The 19,068-nt window shown below is 40.6% G+C and overlaps 1 protein-coding gene across 6 annotated transcripts in view; it reads right to left on the bottom strand.

Annotated features, from left to right (window-relative positions):
• The window catches only part of THRB (thyroid hormone receptor beta), a 244,194-nt gene that overhangs the window by 97,424 nt on the left and 127,702 nt on the right, over positions 1-19,068 (bottom strand). For 2 of the 6 annotated variants that reach the window (XM_039525185.1, XM_039525188.1), the window contains one exon: positions 11,972-12,030. The exons of 3 other annotated variants lie outside the window; for them this stretch is intronic. Coding sequence is in view for 1 of the 3 variants with exons in the window: in XM_039525183.1 (XP_039381117.1) it covers positions 6,302-6,304 (3 nt within the window). In the remaining 2 variants the exon portion in view is untranslated. Of the gene's footprint in view, positions 1-6,301; positions 6,372-11,971; positions 12,031-19,068 lie in introns of those variants that run through there. One more of the 6 variants, XM_039525183.1, reaches the window with a different exon arrangement.

A 19,068-nucleotide genomic window follows, 5' to 3' on the forward strand; every position in this document is an offset into this window, starting at 1 on the left:
AATCATGCCTCACCAATCTATTAGAATTCTTTGACAGTGTCGTCAAGCATGTGAGGAAGGGTGAACCAGTGGATATAGCATTCTCAGAGTTTTACAAAGCCTTGGACTAGATCTTTCACCAAAGGCTATTCACCAAATTTAGCAGTCATGGGATAAGAAGAAAAGTCCTCTCATGGATCAGTCACTGGTAAAAGATAGTGGGGAAAAGGGTAGGAATAAATGGTCAGTTTTCACAGCGAAGGGAGGTAAATGGAGGGGCTCCCCAAGGATCTGTACTGGGACCTGTACTGTTCAACATTCATAAATGATCTGGAAAAGGGGGTGAACAGTGAGGTGGCAAAATTTGCCGATGATACAAAATTACTCAAGATAGTTAAATTCAAAGCTTACTTCAAAGACTTACAAAGGGATCTCACTAAACTGGGTGACTGGGCAACAAAATGGCATATGAAATTCAATGTTGATAAGTACAAAGTAATGCACATTAGAAAAAATAATCCCAACTATACATACAAAATTATAGGGTCTAAATTACCTGTTACCACACAAGAAATATCTTGGTGAAATCGTGGACAGTTTTCTGAAAACATCCACTCAATGTGCAGTGGCAATCAAAAGTGCTTACAATGTTAGGAACCATTAAGAAATGGATAGTTAATAAAAAACAGAAAATATAATAATGTCACTGTATAAATCAATGGTATGCCCACACCTTGAATATTGCATGCAGTTCTGCTCACCCCATCTCAAAAAAGATAAATTGGAACTGGAAAATGTATAGAAAAAGACAACAAAAATGATTAGGGGTATGGAAGATCTTCCATATGAGGAGAGATTAAAAAACTGGGACTGTTCAATTTACAAAAAGAGATGACTAATGGGGAGTATGACAGCAGTCTATAAAATCATGACTGGTATGAAGAAAGTGAATAAGGAAGTGTTATTTACCCCTTCACAAAACACAAGAACTAGAAGTCATCTGATGGCATTAATAGGCAGAACGTTTAAGACAAACACAAGAACGTACTTCACAATGCAAAGTCAACCTGTGGACCCCTTGTCGGGGGATATTGCGAAGGCCAAGAGTACAACTTGGTTTAAAAAAGAATTAGGTAAGTTCCTGGAGGATAGGTCCATCAATGGTCAAGATGGTCAGAGACTCAGCCTGCTCTGGATGTCTCTAATTCTCCAACTGCCAGAAACTGGCACTGAACAACAGAGGATGGAACTCTGGAATTTTCCCTGTTCTGTTCATTTCGCCTGAAACATCTGGCACTGGTTGCTGTCAGAGGACAGAATACTGGGCTAGATGGACCATTGGTCTTATCCATTGTGGCTGTTCTTATATTCTTATGTAATAGCTAAATTATATTGGAATAGCTATAGTCAAATAGTTGTGCTGAAGTAGCTATGATCAATTTGTCCCATGTAGCCAAGGCCTTATTTAACTCTCTTCCACTTCTCATGTCCTCTCTGTCAATCATTAAATCCATATATAAGTGGACTAAATCACCCAAGTATGAAATGTACATACATGTCAAACTTAGTGATTAAACTCATATCTGGGAACCTGAATAAAACTAACCTGATTTTCGAAGGTTCTCAGCTTCAGTTACTCCTGCTGAAATCAATAAGGAGGTGAAAGTATTCAGCACTTAGACTGCTTAGCTTTGGAAAACAATTTTTCACTTGCAGGTAGAAGGTAAATATTACAATTTCATTAATGTTATGAATTTGATATGTGCTGTTCTCTTAAAGATAAATAAGTTTAAATTCACTCTGAAATTTATTTGATGGGAACAAATCAGTATACCACAGCACTAGATTTCATTCATAGCATATAAAAGGTCACAGTGGAAATGTACTATGCTAAATATGGACCCAGCCTCAGTAATAGCTACTCAACTGAATGAAACTGGATAATAAACACAAGTTTATCTCTATATTTTAACTTGGGAAATGTGTAGCTGAGGCTTGGTTCCTACAGTAAGGAGGGAGTGTGAACTGAAGTAATGGGCACTTAACACTTAGGGTCATTATGCATGTAACCTACTCATAGAAAATTGTATCATTTGCATTGTACTTTTTTGTCCAGAAAACCACTACTGATTATAATCCAGGTTATTTCACTTTTATTGAAATTGCAATCTATTTGAAACGTTAAAAATAAAACCGTTCCTTTTCCAACAAGGCATATTAAAATTTTTTAAATGTATTCTATAAAGTTAAATGAGCACTGAAATAACATTTTCAAACTTATTTATTTATATATGTGCCTGAAATGCCCACCTGCATGAATAAATACAGGATTTGCTGAGCACAATAGTTGTGTGTATGCATTTTTTGGTGTACCCATTCACAAACCCCTTTAAGATCTGCAAACCCTGATCTTTGCAAACCCCTGCAAACCCTGATACAATACAGTCTAAGGTTCTGATCCTGCAACCATTTACACGAGAGCAACTCTCCCCAGCTGAGCAGTTCCAGATAACTCTACAGGGCTACGTTTTTTGTGATAAAGTTATTCAGAAGAACAACTCTTTCCAGGACAAGGTTCTATATAGACAGCAGCCTTATTGTTTTGTTTTTTAAATATTTGTAGCTCTATTTTTAAATACAATTGTCAATACAGAAAATTAACTGCTAACTTCTACCGCCAAGATATCAACTCTGGATATAAACAAGACATTCAGAATCTGTCCTCAGTTGATTTTTTATGCACTGATATTATAGAAGTCCCTAGATCATACCTAGGAAAAATAAAGTGAGTTCAGGGTGGCATAATAACATTTAGCTCTTCCATAGTACCTTTTATCTGAGAATCATCACATCCTTTATATAGAAGTTATATAATTAAAACCTCAAACCATGAGTGGTAGGTACAGTAGTTCAGCTACAGATAAAGTTCCAACCATACACCATTGGAATGCAGCCACTTTTAGGGTGAAACATGGAAGTACATCAAGTCTACACAATTTATAGCAAGAAGTAATTTAGAATGCCATATTCAATTACAATTGCAGGGGGGGATTTAGTTGGCCATATTGCAATTATCTGAGTTGGCCAGTAGGATTTTAACACACCTGTACTTACTAAAAGTTCTCTTTCACTGATTGCATATGGTCAGGACCTAATTTTATGGAAATCTCATCCAAAGACGGCACCTTGCCTCTACACCGAGCTGAGGCATTTGGCTAGTTCTAATTGAAATGGAAGAGCGTCACCTACTCAATCCCCAGAAATCACTTCCTGCAGTACACAGAGCAGATATTCTTTGGAGGTCTTTCACTCAAGTACACATATAGCCTAGCCTGTATCGTCAGAAAGGCAACTTTTATTCTTAATTTCCTTGGCTTGCCAATTTAACTTAGTCTTTTGGTGCTAGATCATCCTAGAACTGTGAAATTAATACCTATATCATACATTACCATTCTGATGCACTCCTTGTGCACCCATAAGAGTGACTTTTCTGGCTATATGCAGAACATGTTATGGCTGGTAGCAAAGGTATTTCATAAAAATTCCCCCTTCCCACTATTCCTTGCCTCTTTCTCCATTGCAATAAAAAAGAAATAGGAAAAAGCAGTTTATATGATGAAGGTAACTTTCTGAAGAGCTTATGTGGAAGAAAGAGTTCTTAGTTAGAAAAAAAATTCATATCCAATCCTATTATGAAGTTGTAACATATTGCAACATATGCTGGCATAGAGCCTCTTGTTTATAAAGCACCGCTTTTAGTGGTATACTTGCCACTGTAGTTCTACATAAACGGATGATTTAAAACTGAATTTTCATTGTAATATCTAAAGAATTTTGGCTGACTGGTAAGAAAATGGCACACAAATGCAACATTACAGCTATTCACACCCTGTTTTATTGTTTGCTTTCTCATGTTAAGACATGAGCTATGATTATGTACCCAACAGCTAAACCAGAGAAACATGAAACAACCTAATAAAGAAAAATTAAAATAATAATTTGAATAAAGAATAATGTACATCTTCTTTGAGGTGCTCAGATACATACTGCTCAGATACATTTACTATATAGGTAAAGAAATTGAAAAATAACGTCAGACATAAATCTGAGAAGTTTTATTTCAGATGGTTGTAACATACCGAGAAATGGCACATTTGAAACCTATATTATGGTCAAATTGAGAGGGGAGGCTAATAATTTGTTATTTTTTATAGTTTCATCTTTGTCTAAAGAAAGAAATTACCAAGAAATGTGCTGTTTGCAGTGTTGTTTCAGCCGAGTTGGTCCCAGGCTATTAGAGAGGCAAGGTGGGTGAGGTAATAACTTTTGTCGGATCAACTTCTGTTGGTGAGAGAGACAAGCTTTTGAACTACACCGAGCTCTTCTTCTGCTAGTGTTTGTTTTCAGAAGAACTTTCCCCTATGTTTTTTTTACAGCTACAATTTTATAAAATGATAATTTCTCAAAACATATATTGTTCACGGTAAAAATGCCTGATGACCCATAACATTTCTGGTTCCAGCCCATCACTACAAGCCATGCACATGTCTTTTTAGGATGTTTGCTCTGCTCATGACCATGGTTTGTAGAGAAGGGCTCAAACCAAAACCCAGCTCCCTGGAATTCTGAAGCAATTCTATTCAGAATCCAGACTCAGACGTTTGTAGCTAGTTTCTACGATGGATTATTGCTAACAGGCTGATCAAAATCCCAAGTCTGAAGAGTAGCAAATTCTGGGAAAATTCAGATCAGACTGTTAGACTCCAGACCCATCTCAAATAGTAATCATAATAATACCCTTTTGTAAGTTCAATTCTTTACATTTAAAACAGAAAAGCTCTGACCAAATCAAAACATAGGTTTAGGAAAAAACAAGCTTCCCATACATCAAATTATTATACACAGAATTTTCCATGGGTTCACAAGGTAAAGCTGAAAGGAATGAGGAGAAAGAAAGACACAAACTAACAGAAAAACAAAATAATAGTTAAAAACAAGCGCCAAGATTAATTCCTTTCTTTCTTTTGAAAAAGAACAGTACTCCAATAGAAATATCACCTGGTGCAAGCCAGATACCACAATAAAAAGACGTACTATGCACCAAAAATCGCTTAGTAAAAACTGAATAATGATCCTGAAACAGAAATTTAATCCTTAGTGGATAATCCTTAGTTTAACTGGATAGAAACTAAGTAGTTAAGTCAGTGTGTCCACATACAGCTCACAATACTGTAATAAGAGTTTGTCTTAGATTTTATTGTTATTGCTTATGATAGATCTTGATGGAAAATTACCTTTTTTTCCTTTCTTTTTGTTTTGCCAATGCATATTTTCTTCTAGGCTTAGGCAACCTGAAAGACTTCCTAATTCAAAAACGTTGTCCACTGTATAGAAGTCAGTCTAGCTTTTGGGGTTAAAATCATGGATGAAATAGAACCTCATTTTTAAAACTGAATTATTGGTTTGACATATCATGGGGATAAAGACAAACCTTTCAATATCCAAATTATGATAGATCATATTTCTTTTACAAGTTTTAATCAAAATGTGTACACTTGGGTCCATAATCTCAACAGCAGAAGGTAAACCAATGACGCAAAAGTCACAGCTTTAGTGTTGCCTGGTTTACTGCTGCTAATAGGTTATACTGAACTATACTATTGGACTTTAGCTATGTTTGGGCATGAATTCTGCTGTAAATTTAAACCACGCCATGAGTGCTGACAGCATATGGAGAAGTGCTCTTTTTTCAGGTATGGATAAATCTAAACAAATGGTTTTATTTGTTTGCTCTGCTTTTCAGCGTGAGTTGCCATTCTCCTGAACTAGCACATCACAACCACACCATAACTCATTTATACTGACCCACATCCATTGCCAGCTTCTCAGGATCTCTCATTTGGATGTCTACTGCCTCCTTTTTATGGTAGCTTAAAGATCCAGAACTCTCAGGGTAAATACATTCATGTGTTTTATACAAAAAGCTTGTGTGGCACTTCAGATAGACTGTAATGAAATAGCTGAAATTCATAACTCTTCAGAACTTTTCTGAGCTGGGGAAGGGAGCAGTTACTTAATATGGAATTGCCTGTCTGTCTGTCTCTCTCTCTCCCTCCCTCCCTGACCCTCTCTTGTTCTAGGACCTAGGTTGAGGAAAACCCACCAGAAGCCGGCTGTCCTTCCTTTTTTTTTAAAAAAAACCCTACCCTATAATTACACCCTGAACAAGAAAAAGAGGAGAAACATACATGTAGAACTTAACCCACCGATTGGAATGGTGTTTGCAAACCAGCAACAAGAAAAAAGGGAAGGAATAACTCACCATGATAAATTGAAGCCAAGGGAAGACAATTTGATAGCACCTTTCAAGTCAACAGTCTTAGGGAGCCCATATTGTCTTCTCCAGTCTGTTCTCTACTCAGCCCTCCACCCCACATAGGGGAGAAAATAAGGAGGAAAAAGAAGCCAAGAGACTTCAGGGATTGTGAAATAAACAATCAGATCTCTTGTGCCAACACTTCTTTTAAAAACATTCACTAATAAAGCTCCCCGATGCCAGCAAGAGGCAGAAACACTAGCACACCGTGCTGTAACAGCGCATTTAATACAGTGTTAGGAGACACTTCATACCTTTCCCTTCATTGCCAAAACTCCACCCTTTCCTCACCACAGCTGAGGCCAAACTCTGCCCTCTGTTACACCCATGCACTCCAATTAAGTCAATAGCTAAATGATGACAAAATCTTCATTGCTGTTATTAACAGCGATGGCCCTTTTTAAAAAAGTTTTAGTGGCATCTCACTTCTGCCCCTTGCCTAATGCAAGGTGGACATCAATCTCCTGAATTGCTAATATGAGCTACCTCCTTAGCCTGTTTTGTAAAAAACTATCAGTTAAGTAGAAACTGGACAGTGCTGCGATAATAAGCCTTTTAATGTCTAGGCTGCTGGTTTGAAACAGCCCAGGACTGTAGGGATTGATAGTCATTGCCATCCGATGACAATTCAGTGATCAATATGAAATAAGCTGGTTGATTTAGTCTACTTCTTTAGTTCAGTTCTTAGTGGGCAGGTGTCGACAGTGCAAAAACACCACCAATTTTGGCACAAATTAGTGATCTCAGCAGAGAGGCCACAACCTGAATGAGTCTGGCAACTTAAGACAGTCTCTCCAGAAGAGTGGTGAAGGATAATGTGAAGGAAGATTCCCTCCAATATGAAGAACTTTGGCTACCAGAGCTAAAGGATAAAGTTATTCATTAGCTCTATTCTTCTGTTTATCTAGAAGCTCATTATTCAGCCACCCACTGACACATTTTCTGACTCACTCACTCATGTTTTCACATGAATTTAATAATCCTGAAATGTGAAAAGTCATACAAGAGTTTTTATTAAGTGGGAATCTACATCTCCACACACAGACTTTCTCCTCATGCAATACAGAGGACGTGTCACCCCTCAAACTGTGAATAGCAGTAGGGAGACGAACAATGGAAAAACAGCATTGTTCCTAACTCTCAGCTGTTTCACATATTTAACCCACATTTCCGTTTCCCTTATCCTCATGTTTATACATGTATTGTGTTACTATGATTTGTTAAATGCCAGATTATAAACATCAAGGAATTTAAATATCTTCTTTATGTATAATGCTTTTTCTAGATTATGTTTTGTTAGTCCATCTCGTTTTGAGTCATTTTGTTGTGTTTTGACAAAGTATTTTCCCATTTGTGCCTTTAAGATACAGTATTTAATAAATGACACATAACACAGATGTCACCAACCACAAAAAAAGAAGATGATAAACCATTTAGAAATCAACCGCACATGCTCTTAGACCAAGATGGTCACTGGCCTTAAATACAGCCATGTTGAGGAGCAAGGCGTCATCAGCTGCTCTCCTCCCACGTGCGCTGCTTGTTTGGATTGCCACTTTGGCTGTCGGGGAGGCTCTGCAGGGCTGCTACTCTGCTCCTCTGCCCATGAGTGAGTGGGTGAGTGAGAAGCAGGCAGAGTAGAGCTGTGCTGGTAGAATGGGGGAAGTAAGCTGTCCCCTGTAAAGAGCTATAACAACTTCCTTTGCCCCAGGAGCAAGGGAGAACAGGGAAGGAACGGTGATTCACAGTTCTTTCCTAGAGCCGGCTGATCCCGAGGTGGTGCAGCTACGTGCTCCCACCCAATTCAGGGCTAGATGTTAAATCTCCATTACAAGGTGCAATCGGTATGTTTTTTTTAAGAGCTTGATAGATAGGGACACAACTTTTTCTTTTATAAAAACTAAAATGAGAAGGCAGCTGAGTGAGATATGTATATGTACCTTTCCCCTTCTCACTAATTTAGCTAATTTTATAGCCTGAATTTCTAAGAAGGCAGAGCACCTTGCCCAATGTCCTTTACTGGGCTATTTTTGCCTTCATCTCCCTCAAGCAGCACTGCTGTATCATGTATCAAAACAACCGCTTGTGTGGATTTGATAGCCTGCTAAAAAGTAAAGGTTACCCATAGCTACAGCAATTTGAGCCCTGACTGGAATTTACCAGCTGGTTTTCCTGGAGTACCTTTCACTTTTGAGTTTGCTATAAGGCTTTGCTCTCCTTTCCCCATGAAAAACTCCCCTATACGCAGTGATGAGCTGCCAAAATCTTAACAACCGGTTCCGTATAAAAAGTTCTGATTTAAGGGGGGCAAGCGGGGGAGGGGCCGGGGCAGGGGGAGACATACTTGTGGGGCCGGGGGCCCCTGCAGGGCCTGGGGCAAATTGCCCCACTTGCCCCCCCGGCAGCCCTAGAGCTTGCAGCCCCCTCCCTCCTTACCTTGCCGGCAGCTCAAAGCAGCAGGATGACTCCGGAGCTCAGCTGAGCTGCCCAGCTGATGCTGGCGGCTGGCCACGCTGCAGCTGGGGGGAAGTGGGGGAAGGGCCGGGGGAGCCTCAGCCTCCCCAGCTGGGAATCCTGGGAGCAACAGGATGGTCCGGCCCGCAGACCGGAGTTCTTTGCCCACTCCCTGGCCCTTTAACAACCGGTTCTCCACGGAGGTCTAATTTTAGCAACTGGTTCTTGGGAACCTGTGGGAACCTGCTCCAGCTCACCACTGCCTATACGCTGCCACCTGAACTCCAGGTTTGAACTCCTTTCCCTACACTCACATTGAGTGACCTTCCTTCTGATGAACAGAGCTGAATATGATTCCTTGACTGATCCTTTCCCTGGGGCTCAGTGTGGGTTTCTGACGCAAGGCCAGCCCTGCTGTAGTAGGAGCTAGTGACCAGAGTTGAGAATTAAACCGAGGTCTCTAGCACTGAGCCCTTGCCTCATGGGCACTGGCCTGTTCAGCTTCCTCCTTTGTATTGTTAATTGCACTAGATATGATTCTGATACCATATTCCAATGCTGTCCCTGCCCTCCCCCTGGGCCCATTAACCTGTTATCTCCCTGTTTCATCACTTTTGTTTATTGCCCCTTAGCAAGTTTCCTGAGACTCACTTAACTCAAGAGTATCTAGTAACTCAGCTGTCACCCTTCCTGACCACTTAGCACCATTTAAAGCGAGTTACAGTGCGCAGCATTTAATTCTCTTCTTGTCCAAGATCTCAGAGGCGTGACAAAGTTACCGCCCATTTGTTCTTAGATTTTGCTTTAATCAAAAACTGCCAAAAGATGTTTTTCCTGCAGTGACACCAAGCCAAGCAAGCAATACTCCTGCCTTCTCTTGATGATGTTAGCAAGTCTATGGTAGGCTGTTAAGCTCTGAAATTCAGGGCTGGGCCAGGAACATTTAGAAGAATGCCAAAATAGCTGAAAGAACCAACTTGCTCAAGAAATTAAAGCCCTTCTGACTATCTTCCAGAATTCTGGTGAAGAAAAGGGAGGGAATGAGAGAGACTCAAGAAAAATGGACAGAAGCCCAGCTTGAAGGTTTAAGCCAGAATGGTTTCTGGCCAAACAGGAAGGTTGGCGAGTAAATAAATGAAGGCTTTATTACAGGCTTTCATAAGCAGCATTATAAATACTACATGAAAAATGTCAAGCCATTTAGATTTCAAGCACCAAGATAGGATTTACTCTAGAAACAGAATTACGTTGGTTGATATCTCTTAAACATTTCAGCTGAACATCAAAAACTTCAGGAAAACGTTATCAAGTGAGAATACAAGGAGCTGTTGACAACTACAATATTCAAACATTTAATCAAATGGCAGAGAAACTGTTTTCATAAATTGTCCTTCCCTTCTTTTTGCCCCCCCCTCCCCAATATTAAAGGGAGAAGAAGGGTCCAATTTCTTAACCAATTCATCTTTCAGAAATGTTTGAAAGTAAAATATAAGCTAGCCCTGCTGCAATATTTTATTTTGAAAGAAACAGGCACCTAGAATAGATTGTTGGTATGAAAGTAAGTTTAAATAAAGCATGAGCAGAATGACCTTCCCATAAAAGTCTCTTCAATATTTCAAGAATCCTTAAAAAAGCACTCTTATTTCAAAATATAAAGAATAGATTTTCTTTCTTTTAAATACAGTTGAAAATTCAACTCCCCTCCAAAAGAAATATTCAGGATGGAACCTTGGGTCCCCTAGCCTGGCCCCCCTGTATGCAAAGTCTGAGACATAGAAGAAACTGTTTCTTCTGTGTGCATGTTTGAAGAGGTGAGTGGACCCACCTCAGACATCCCACAACAAGGCAATATTTAGACTGTCTACACACTGCAGAACTGTGCTCCATGGTGGCAATCTGCATGCAAAGACATGGTGAAGGGGTGAGTGCGTCCTGCAATAAAGTGGAACATGACTACTGAATCAGTGCAGATCAACCTGCCTGAAATCTTGTGTAAGGGAGTGCAGTGGGCTGCAGCCACTACTTCAGACCAAACAATGGATACTCCTGAGGGATTCTGCACCAAATATCCAAAATTCTGCACCAAAAATGCAAAATTCTGTAAAATTCTGCATATTTTGTCAAAATAGTGCAATATAATCACACCAATTTCACTTATTTTGGTAATTTATTTAAATTACCATGCAGAAAAAAAATCACAATAACTGCTCAGCATTTCCTAAACATATGAAAGTTAAGTTATAAATACTTGGTAACCACTACCCTGCATTCCAGTTATAATCTTGATCTTTTTCATTTAAATTACATTACTTTTATTTTGGTGTTCTGTGAAGTAGAATGTCGCTTTAAATGGCTCAGACTTTCACACCTGAAAGTCATACAGTTTTGCTAATCATTGTCCTCTATTTTTTTTAAATGGGTAAGTAAAATAGATCCTGAGCTGTAATCTAACCCCATTGTGCCTCTCTGGCACAGGGAAAAAAGTAAGAAAGCACATAGACCTTCCTAGCTGAGGATTTACAGTACAGTAAGGCTCCTTTGCACCACTCTGGCAAGATAAAGGAGTCTTGGGTTTTAGCCCACAAAAGCTTATGCCCAAATAAATTTGTTAGTCTCTAAGGTGCCACAAGTACTCCTTGTTCTTTTTAATTGACTGAGAATATGAACAATTAACTGACAACGGGAACATTAGCAGTCTGCCTGCTTGGTTGTTACATTTCTGCTCTGCCTCAGGGACAGAGTCTGCTTCACACAGCCCTATGCCTCCAAGCCCAGGATACCGCAACAGCAAGCAAGACGGACAGAGTGAGTCTCTCTCACTCATTGGTAACACAGGCATGTGCCCAGCCCCACCTGCTTAATGTCTCTCCATGGAGGCGCATGATCACCCAGCCTCCCTCCTCCCCTCTGCAGCAATCTGCTCTCTGCTGCCGACTACTCCCAACAGATGTGTCCGGGCTGCCCGGGAAGGGGTGTGTGTTCCCCACAGATTTCTTTACTCTCCCATTTTTGTGCGGGGCAGCCAAGAAATCTGCAGAAGGTATGAATTCTGTGCCCCCACAGGAGGAAATGAAGTGGAGGCTGTATGGGTTAGAGGATTGTGAACATCTTATTCCTCCTGCAGGACGAATGTCCTATGTCTCCCATGCAAAGCCCACTTACCCTGCCTTTGATGAGGGGAGGTGACTATCACACCCAAGGAGTAGTGCTGGGGTCACTCACTATAAAACATCAAGCAAAAAGAGTCTTTGTGTAGAGTGTTAGAAACATTCTGAGCTTCAGCCTAGAATTTCTGAATATCTTCATTTTTAACAATGACACATTAAAGATTGCTCCTGTCTCCTGAACCTTCCTGCAGCCCAGGACACTCATTTCTCTTCCCTACAGGCTAAAAATAAACAAACAGACACCCTCAGCTACTCTTCCTGCTCATGTCCTCCAGTCACCCAGAGACATACCTGCAAGACAGGAAAGCTTTCCACAATATAAAAATAGAAAAAAAGTGAGCCAAGAAAAACCTCAAAACACAGAATTAAAAAAGTAATAACTTCCTTTTGGTTAAATATAGAAAAACTAGTTTGAAGTTTAAAGAATCTGAATTTTTAATACCGTTTTATATAAATTCAATGAACACAGCAAAACGTGAATTATAAAATTCTTGTAGAACTCTTGGTCCCATAAATCACAGTATGATATCTGTTTACTGCATACTGGGTATAACTGGAATGAAACAATGGTTTCATATTCTGAAATGACATACAAATAGCATATCTTCTACATTTGTTTTTATTTGTTAGCAGTATTCTAGCTGTAGATATTTTTATTTAAAGCTACCAGTCCATTACAGGCTATATGCTGTGCAGTAAACAGTTTAAACAGTCCATGTAATCATATGAAAGTAGAAGCCATCAGCAAAATGCTGCTTGGCAAGGGGTAGCTTAAACACTGATGTTGCAATATTATTTTGCTTTTCCTATATCAGGAATGAAATTATACTCAAACTAAACATATGATCATAGTTAGATAAATGTCAGTCGTTATTTAGTATTATTAATCTAAGGACTCTTTAGCATTCAACAAACTATGGGTCTAATCCTAAAAGCTTTACTCACATACGTAATCCTCTCTCACTCATATATAGAGCTAGGTGAAGAACTGATTTTTGGTTTGCTGGCAGTTCTAATAAATAGATGAAAAAATTGGTTTGACCCAAACCGAATCAGAAAAATTAAAATGTCAGTGAATTGGAAGAGGTGACAAAAGTTTTGTTTCGGGTCAAATTAAGCAACCCAAAATGAACTGTTTAATTTTGTTTCCTGGCACGTTTTAACATAAAAGCAAAGGAAACAAAAGGCTAGATTCCCAAAATGGCTGGAGGAAAAGGAGATGATGGTGTTAGTGCTGCTTCCTGGCTATAGGCTATTCTGAGGCTGGGCTCTCTCAATCTCTCTTGTTGAAGCTGTGCCATATCGTATAAATACTTGAATAGTCACGGGACCAGTGAGAGTGAAAATGACTCTATAATCCAGTGGCTAGGGCACTCCACTGCAATGTGGGAGCCCCTGTTCCACACCAGCAGAGGGGGAAATTGAACTTGTGTCTCCCACAGCCCAGGAGAATACCCTCATCAACCGGGATAAAGGTTATAAGACCGATGGCAGCACTACCACTGTCTTCTACTCCAGCCATTTTGTGAATGGCACCTAAGCCCTGGAAAAAAATATATATTGGCCAAAACAATTAGTTGAATTTGTGACTAGTTTCAGGTTGACTGAAGCTTCATTTTTCAGTGAATAAACCATTTGTCCAAAAACTTTCACTCAGCAATATTCACTAATCTCATTGGGTTCAAATAGACTAGTTACGTGAGCATGGATAACTCACAGAGGGTAATTGTTGCAGGATGGGAGTCTATGATTCTGGCTACAACTGGAAGTGGAAAAACTAAAGTACACAGACAAAGCTATTTCTGCCATGACTGGAACCAAGGATTACTGGAAATCAAATAAGACCATTCTCAAAAGATTTCCATCCCAACTTCTAGCTAAACCAAAGGGCAGTTGAACAAGCATCCAAAATGCTTGGCTGCTTATGTTGGACTGTTGACCTTTGGCTGCCACTAGTTATAACATGGAACCAATGCATGCACCCATTTCCAGTGATTTACTATTACTTTGCACTTATATACAGCCTTCTATCCAAGGATCACAGAGTGCTTTACAATCTTTAATAAATTTAGCCTCAATATACCTACACACTTCTAAGATTAGTATTATTTTACATCTGAGAATATTCATGCAATGGGACTACTTGGTTATGTGTTTGCAGGGTTGATCCCTCAGTGACTGGTGTTTGTAAAATCAGGTAGAGTTGAGATTAGAACTCAGGTCTCATAATTCCTAGTTTTATACCTTAATCCTGTCAGTCTCCCTGACAATAGCACACAAAGTATCACCCTAATAAACAAGATGCACGGGGAAAAATTCTACAGATAAAAATTTTGGGGTGGGGGGGCAGAGATGTTTAAAATTATTTGTTTATTTCTACCTGTTTGTAGCACAAATCAATAGGAAAGACGATGCAATGGAATTGGCAAATGAAAAGAGCTTCTGGTTCTGCCTTACATCTAGGTCTTAACATGCTTTGACAGAGGCAGGTACGTGGTCCAGTGGTCTGAGCACAGGGATGGCGGCCAGGAATCCTTGAGTGAGCTTTTACCTCAGCTCTGCCACTGACTACCAATGAGGCCTTGGGCAAATCATATAAGCAAACGGAGGCAGGGAAGTTCTGTCAACTAAGGTCAATAAAACCTTCCTCAAGTGGCTATTGTGAGGATTCATTAATATTTCTACAGTCCTTGGAAAATAAGAAGCACTGTTTGTTGGGGCTAGCTCTGCAAACATCCACACAATGTGCAGCATCAGCCAAAAAAGCAAATAGAAGGTTGGGAATCATTAAGCAAGGGATAGATCAGTGGTTCTCAAACTGTGGGTCGGGACCCCAAAGTGAGTCGTGGCCCTGTTTTAATGGGGTTGCCAGGGCTGGTGTTAGACTTGCTGGGGCCCGAGGCTGAAGCCAAAGTCTGAGCCCCACTGCCCAGGGCTGAAGCTGAAGCCCAAAGGCTTCATCCTCAGGTGGCAGGGCTCAGGTTACAGCCCCTCTTCCCTGGGCTTAAGCCCTCAAGCTTCAGCTTCGCCCCACCCCGACCCAGGAGGGCAGGGCTTGGGCTTTGGCCCTCCTGCCTGGGGCAGCGGGTCTCAGGCTTTGGTTCTCTTCCTGGAGTCATGTAGTAACTTTCGTTGTCAGAAGGGGGTTGCGGTGCAAGGGTGTTTGAGAAACGCTGGGATAGATAATAAGACAGAAAATATTGTATTGCCTGTATATAAATCCATGGTACGCCCACATCTTGAATACTGCATGCAGATGCGATCGCCCCACCCCCATCTCAAAAAAGATATTGGAATTGGAAAAGGTTCAGAAAAAGGCAACAAAAATGATTAGGGGTATGGAACGGCTGCCATATGAGGAGAGATTAATACTGGGACTTTTCAGCTCAGAAAAAAGACGACTAAGGGGGGATATGCTAGAGGTCTATAAAATCATGACAGGTGTGGAGAAAGCAAATAAGGAAGTGTTATTTACTTTCTCATAACACAAGAACTAGGGGTCACCAAATGAAATCAATAGGCAGTAGGTTTAAAAACAAACAAAAGGAAGTATTTCTTCCCACAATGCACAGTCCGTGGAACTCCTCAGCCTGGGAGAGGGCTTGGCAGGCTGGGCACAGGAATACAGTATAAAGGGAGCCCAGGCTGATGGGTCAGGAGGCTCAGTCATTCTCTAGTTCCAGGCAGCATCCTGTGGAGGGACCCCATCACATCATCTATTGCTGCACTGTCTGCAAAGTGTGTGTTAGTGCATCAGTGAAACAGGGTCATTTCTCTCCCTGAACTCCTGCTGACAGATCTAGGAATTTTTAGGATTCATTCTTTTTGAGAGAGCATAGTACGTGCCTGAACTAAGCATACTTCTGCCCTATATTGAAGATACTTTACTGCTAAGAGGCCCGATACTGCAACCCTTACTGCCCAAGAAGTCTCACAGAAGTCAAAGTGACTCTCACGTGACTAATTACTACTCACATGAGCAAAAGTTGTAGGATTAGTTTCTTAAATAGGAAAAGGACTCTTATGCTCTTGTTAAGTGATACTGTTTATGGTTATGCACCTTTACTTGTGTGTTTAGACATAGGGCATGCCCCCCCCCCTTTTTTAAACAGAATGTTAGAGGAAGATTTTTATCATCTTAAATTGATTAAATTTACAACACATTTAGTACAAAATTAAAAGCACATGTTAAATTTAAGTGTGTCATCTCTACTGGGCCATTTTCTGGGAGCAAGGCATTTGCCTATCAGTCTAAGGAATTCTCTAATCCTCTGACAGAAAGACTTGCAGTGAGGCAGTAAAGTAATACAGCAATGAACAAAGCCAGGCCCTGGTTTCTGATGTGCAATTCTTGGTGTGTCATGTGCATTATTACATGCTTTAAAAAATGCCACAAAATAATTCAACATTTCATGCCCTGCACTGAATGTTACACACAAAACCAAGTGAGTAAATTCTGCCCTGTCCTGGGACAAGACTGGAGGGGGGTGGGGAAATGGGGAGTAAGGAAGTGGAAAAGGTCTCCTGTTTACACAAGCAGGACAAAACCCGTCCATAGCACTCAAGTAATCCCAAAGAGAGATAGCTGGCTAATATGCTAACTTGCATATCATCAGCTAAGGGGTGTGTAATCACTCCCGCCTGCTTCCTCCCCAAGCAAGGCTGTGTATATTCTGCTATCAGTAACAGCACCAGCTGGCAGTAGTGGGGAAGCATGTTGTTCTGCTCAGAAAAACAGCAAAGTTGCTCTCCACAGCATATTCCTCTCAGTGTGCTGGCAGGATTTTTGTAGAAGATAAGATTCCAGGTAGCATCTCTACACATTATATCCTGAAATTCTGCCCTGGTCAGTGCATTAGTCTACTGCAAATCCTCACCAGTCCCACTGCCTGGCCACATATTATGGAATGAAAAGGTTGCAGTGCTCTTGGAACACTGCAAATCTTTGATCTGAGACAAAGACAAATCAGGAGCACCCTATTCCCCACTGACTTGCAAACCACTCCCCTCCCCGTCATCTACCTCTTTCTCTATCCTTCTCCTCTTGTGAGGCACAGCTCATCTCGCTGCTGGCAGCACCACCTCCTCTCCCTACCATCTCTCCGTATTGCCACCTCCCCTCTCTGGCAGCCAGCCTGGGGAGCAGTCAGAAGTTGTCCTAGCCTAAACAGTACTCATTTTGTAAAGTGCTCAGATGTTATGGTGAGGAGCACCACAGATGTGCTTATAAATACAGAGACCCTGACCACTGTCCAGAATTATTTTCTCCCCATAACTTAATAATCGGGTGAAATTCAACCCATGCATGGAGACTACATAGACCTTACATACCACTTAAGCCTCACTTGAACTATTAATATGGGGCTTGTGTGGGTCTTTCCACTGCAGTGAATTTCACCCAGTAGTGAATAATATAGTTAATTGAAGCGAAAATGAACATCTGCAAAACTATAAGAACATAAGAAAGGCCGTACTGGGTCAGACCAAAGGTCCATCTAGCCCAGTATCTGTCTACCGACAATGGCCAATGCCAGGTGCCCCAGAGAGAGTGAACCTAACAGGCAATGATCAAGTGATCTCTCTCCTGCCATCCATCTCCATCCTCTGACGTACAGAGGCTAGGGACACCATTCTTACCCATCCTGGCTAATAGCCATTTATGGACTTAGCCACCATGAATTTATCCAGTCCCCTTTTAAACATTGTTATAGTCCTAGCCTTCACAACCTCCTCAGGTAAGGAGTTCCACAAGTTGACTGTGAGCTGCGTGAAGAAGAACGTCCTTTTATTTGTTTTAAACCTGCTGCCTATTAATTTCATTTGGTGACCCCTAGTTCTTGTATTATGGGAATAAGTAAATAACTTTTCCTTATCCACTTTCTCCACATCACTCATGATTTTATATACCTCTATCATATCCCCCCTTAGTCTTCTCTTTTCGAAGCTGAAGAGTCCTAGCCTCTTTAATCTTTCCTCGTATGGGACCCTCTCTAAACCCTTAATCATTTTAGTTGCCCTTTTCTGAACCTTTTCTAGTGCTAGAATATCTTTTTTGAGGTGAGGAGACCCCATCTGTACACAGTATTCGAGATGTGGGCGTACCATGGATTTATATAAGGGCAATAATATATTCTCAGTCTTATTCTCTATCCCCTTTTTAATGATTCCTAACATCCTGTTTGCTTTTTTGACCGCCTCTGCACACTGCATGGACATCTTCAGAGAACTATCCACGATGACGCCAAGATCTTTTTCCTGACTCGTTGTAGCTAAATTAGCCTCCATCATGTTGTATGTATAGTTGGGGTTATTTTTTCCAATGTGCATTACTTTACATTTATCCACATTAAATTTCATTTGCCATTTTGTTGCCCAATCACTTAGTTTTGTGAGATCTTTTTGAAGTTCTTCACAATCTGCTTTGGTCTTAACTATCTTGAGTAGTTTAGTATCATCTGCAAACTTTGCCACCTCACTGTTTACCCGTTTCTCCAGATCATTTATGAATAAATTGAATAGGATTGGTCCGAGGACTGATCCTTGGGGAACACCACTAGTTACCCCTCTCCATTCTGAGAATTTACCATTAATTCCTACCCTTTGTTCCCTGTCACATCATCATCCTTCAAATCCCTCTTTAAAAACTTTCCTTTGCCATAAAGCTTAAAAAAAACCTCACCTTGACAGTGGCAAGGTTGCCAATGCGTTAGAACCACAACCTATCATGCTGGCCAAGACTGTCTCATTGTTTCCTTGTACTCCTCTGTCTGTCTGTATCCATCCATTGTTTCTTGCCTTATACTTAGATTGTAAGCTCTCTGCAGCAGGGACTGTCTTTTAGTCTGTTTGTACAGAACCTAGCACAGTGCGGTCCTTGCCCATGACTTTGGCTCCTAGGTGCTGTAATATCATCATCATCAACACTGGAGTTACAATTAATTAAAACAGGTGTCCCAGAGTGCATCTACCAACGTGATATATGCCATCATGTGCCAGCAATGCCCCTCTGCCATGTACCTTGGCCAAACCAGACAGTCTCTACGCAAAAGAATAAATGGACACAAATCAGACATCAGGAATCATAACATTAAA

The sequence above is a fragment of the Mauremys reevesii genome, linkage group 2, assembly GCF_016161935.1.
Source record: "Mauremys reevesii isolate NIE-2019 linkage group 2, ASM1616193v1, whole genome shotgun sequence".
In the NCBI taxonomy this organism is placed as follows: Eukaryota; Metazoa; Chordata; order Testudines; family Geoemydidae; genus Mauremys; species Mauremys reevesii.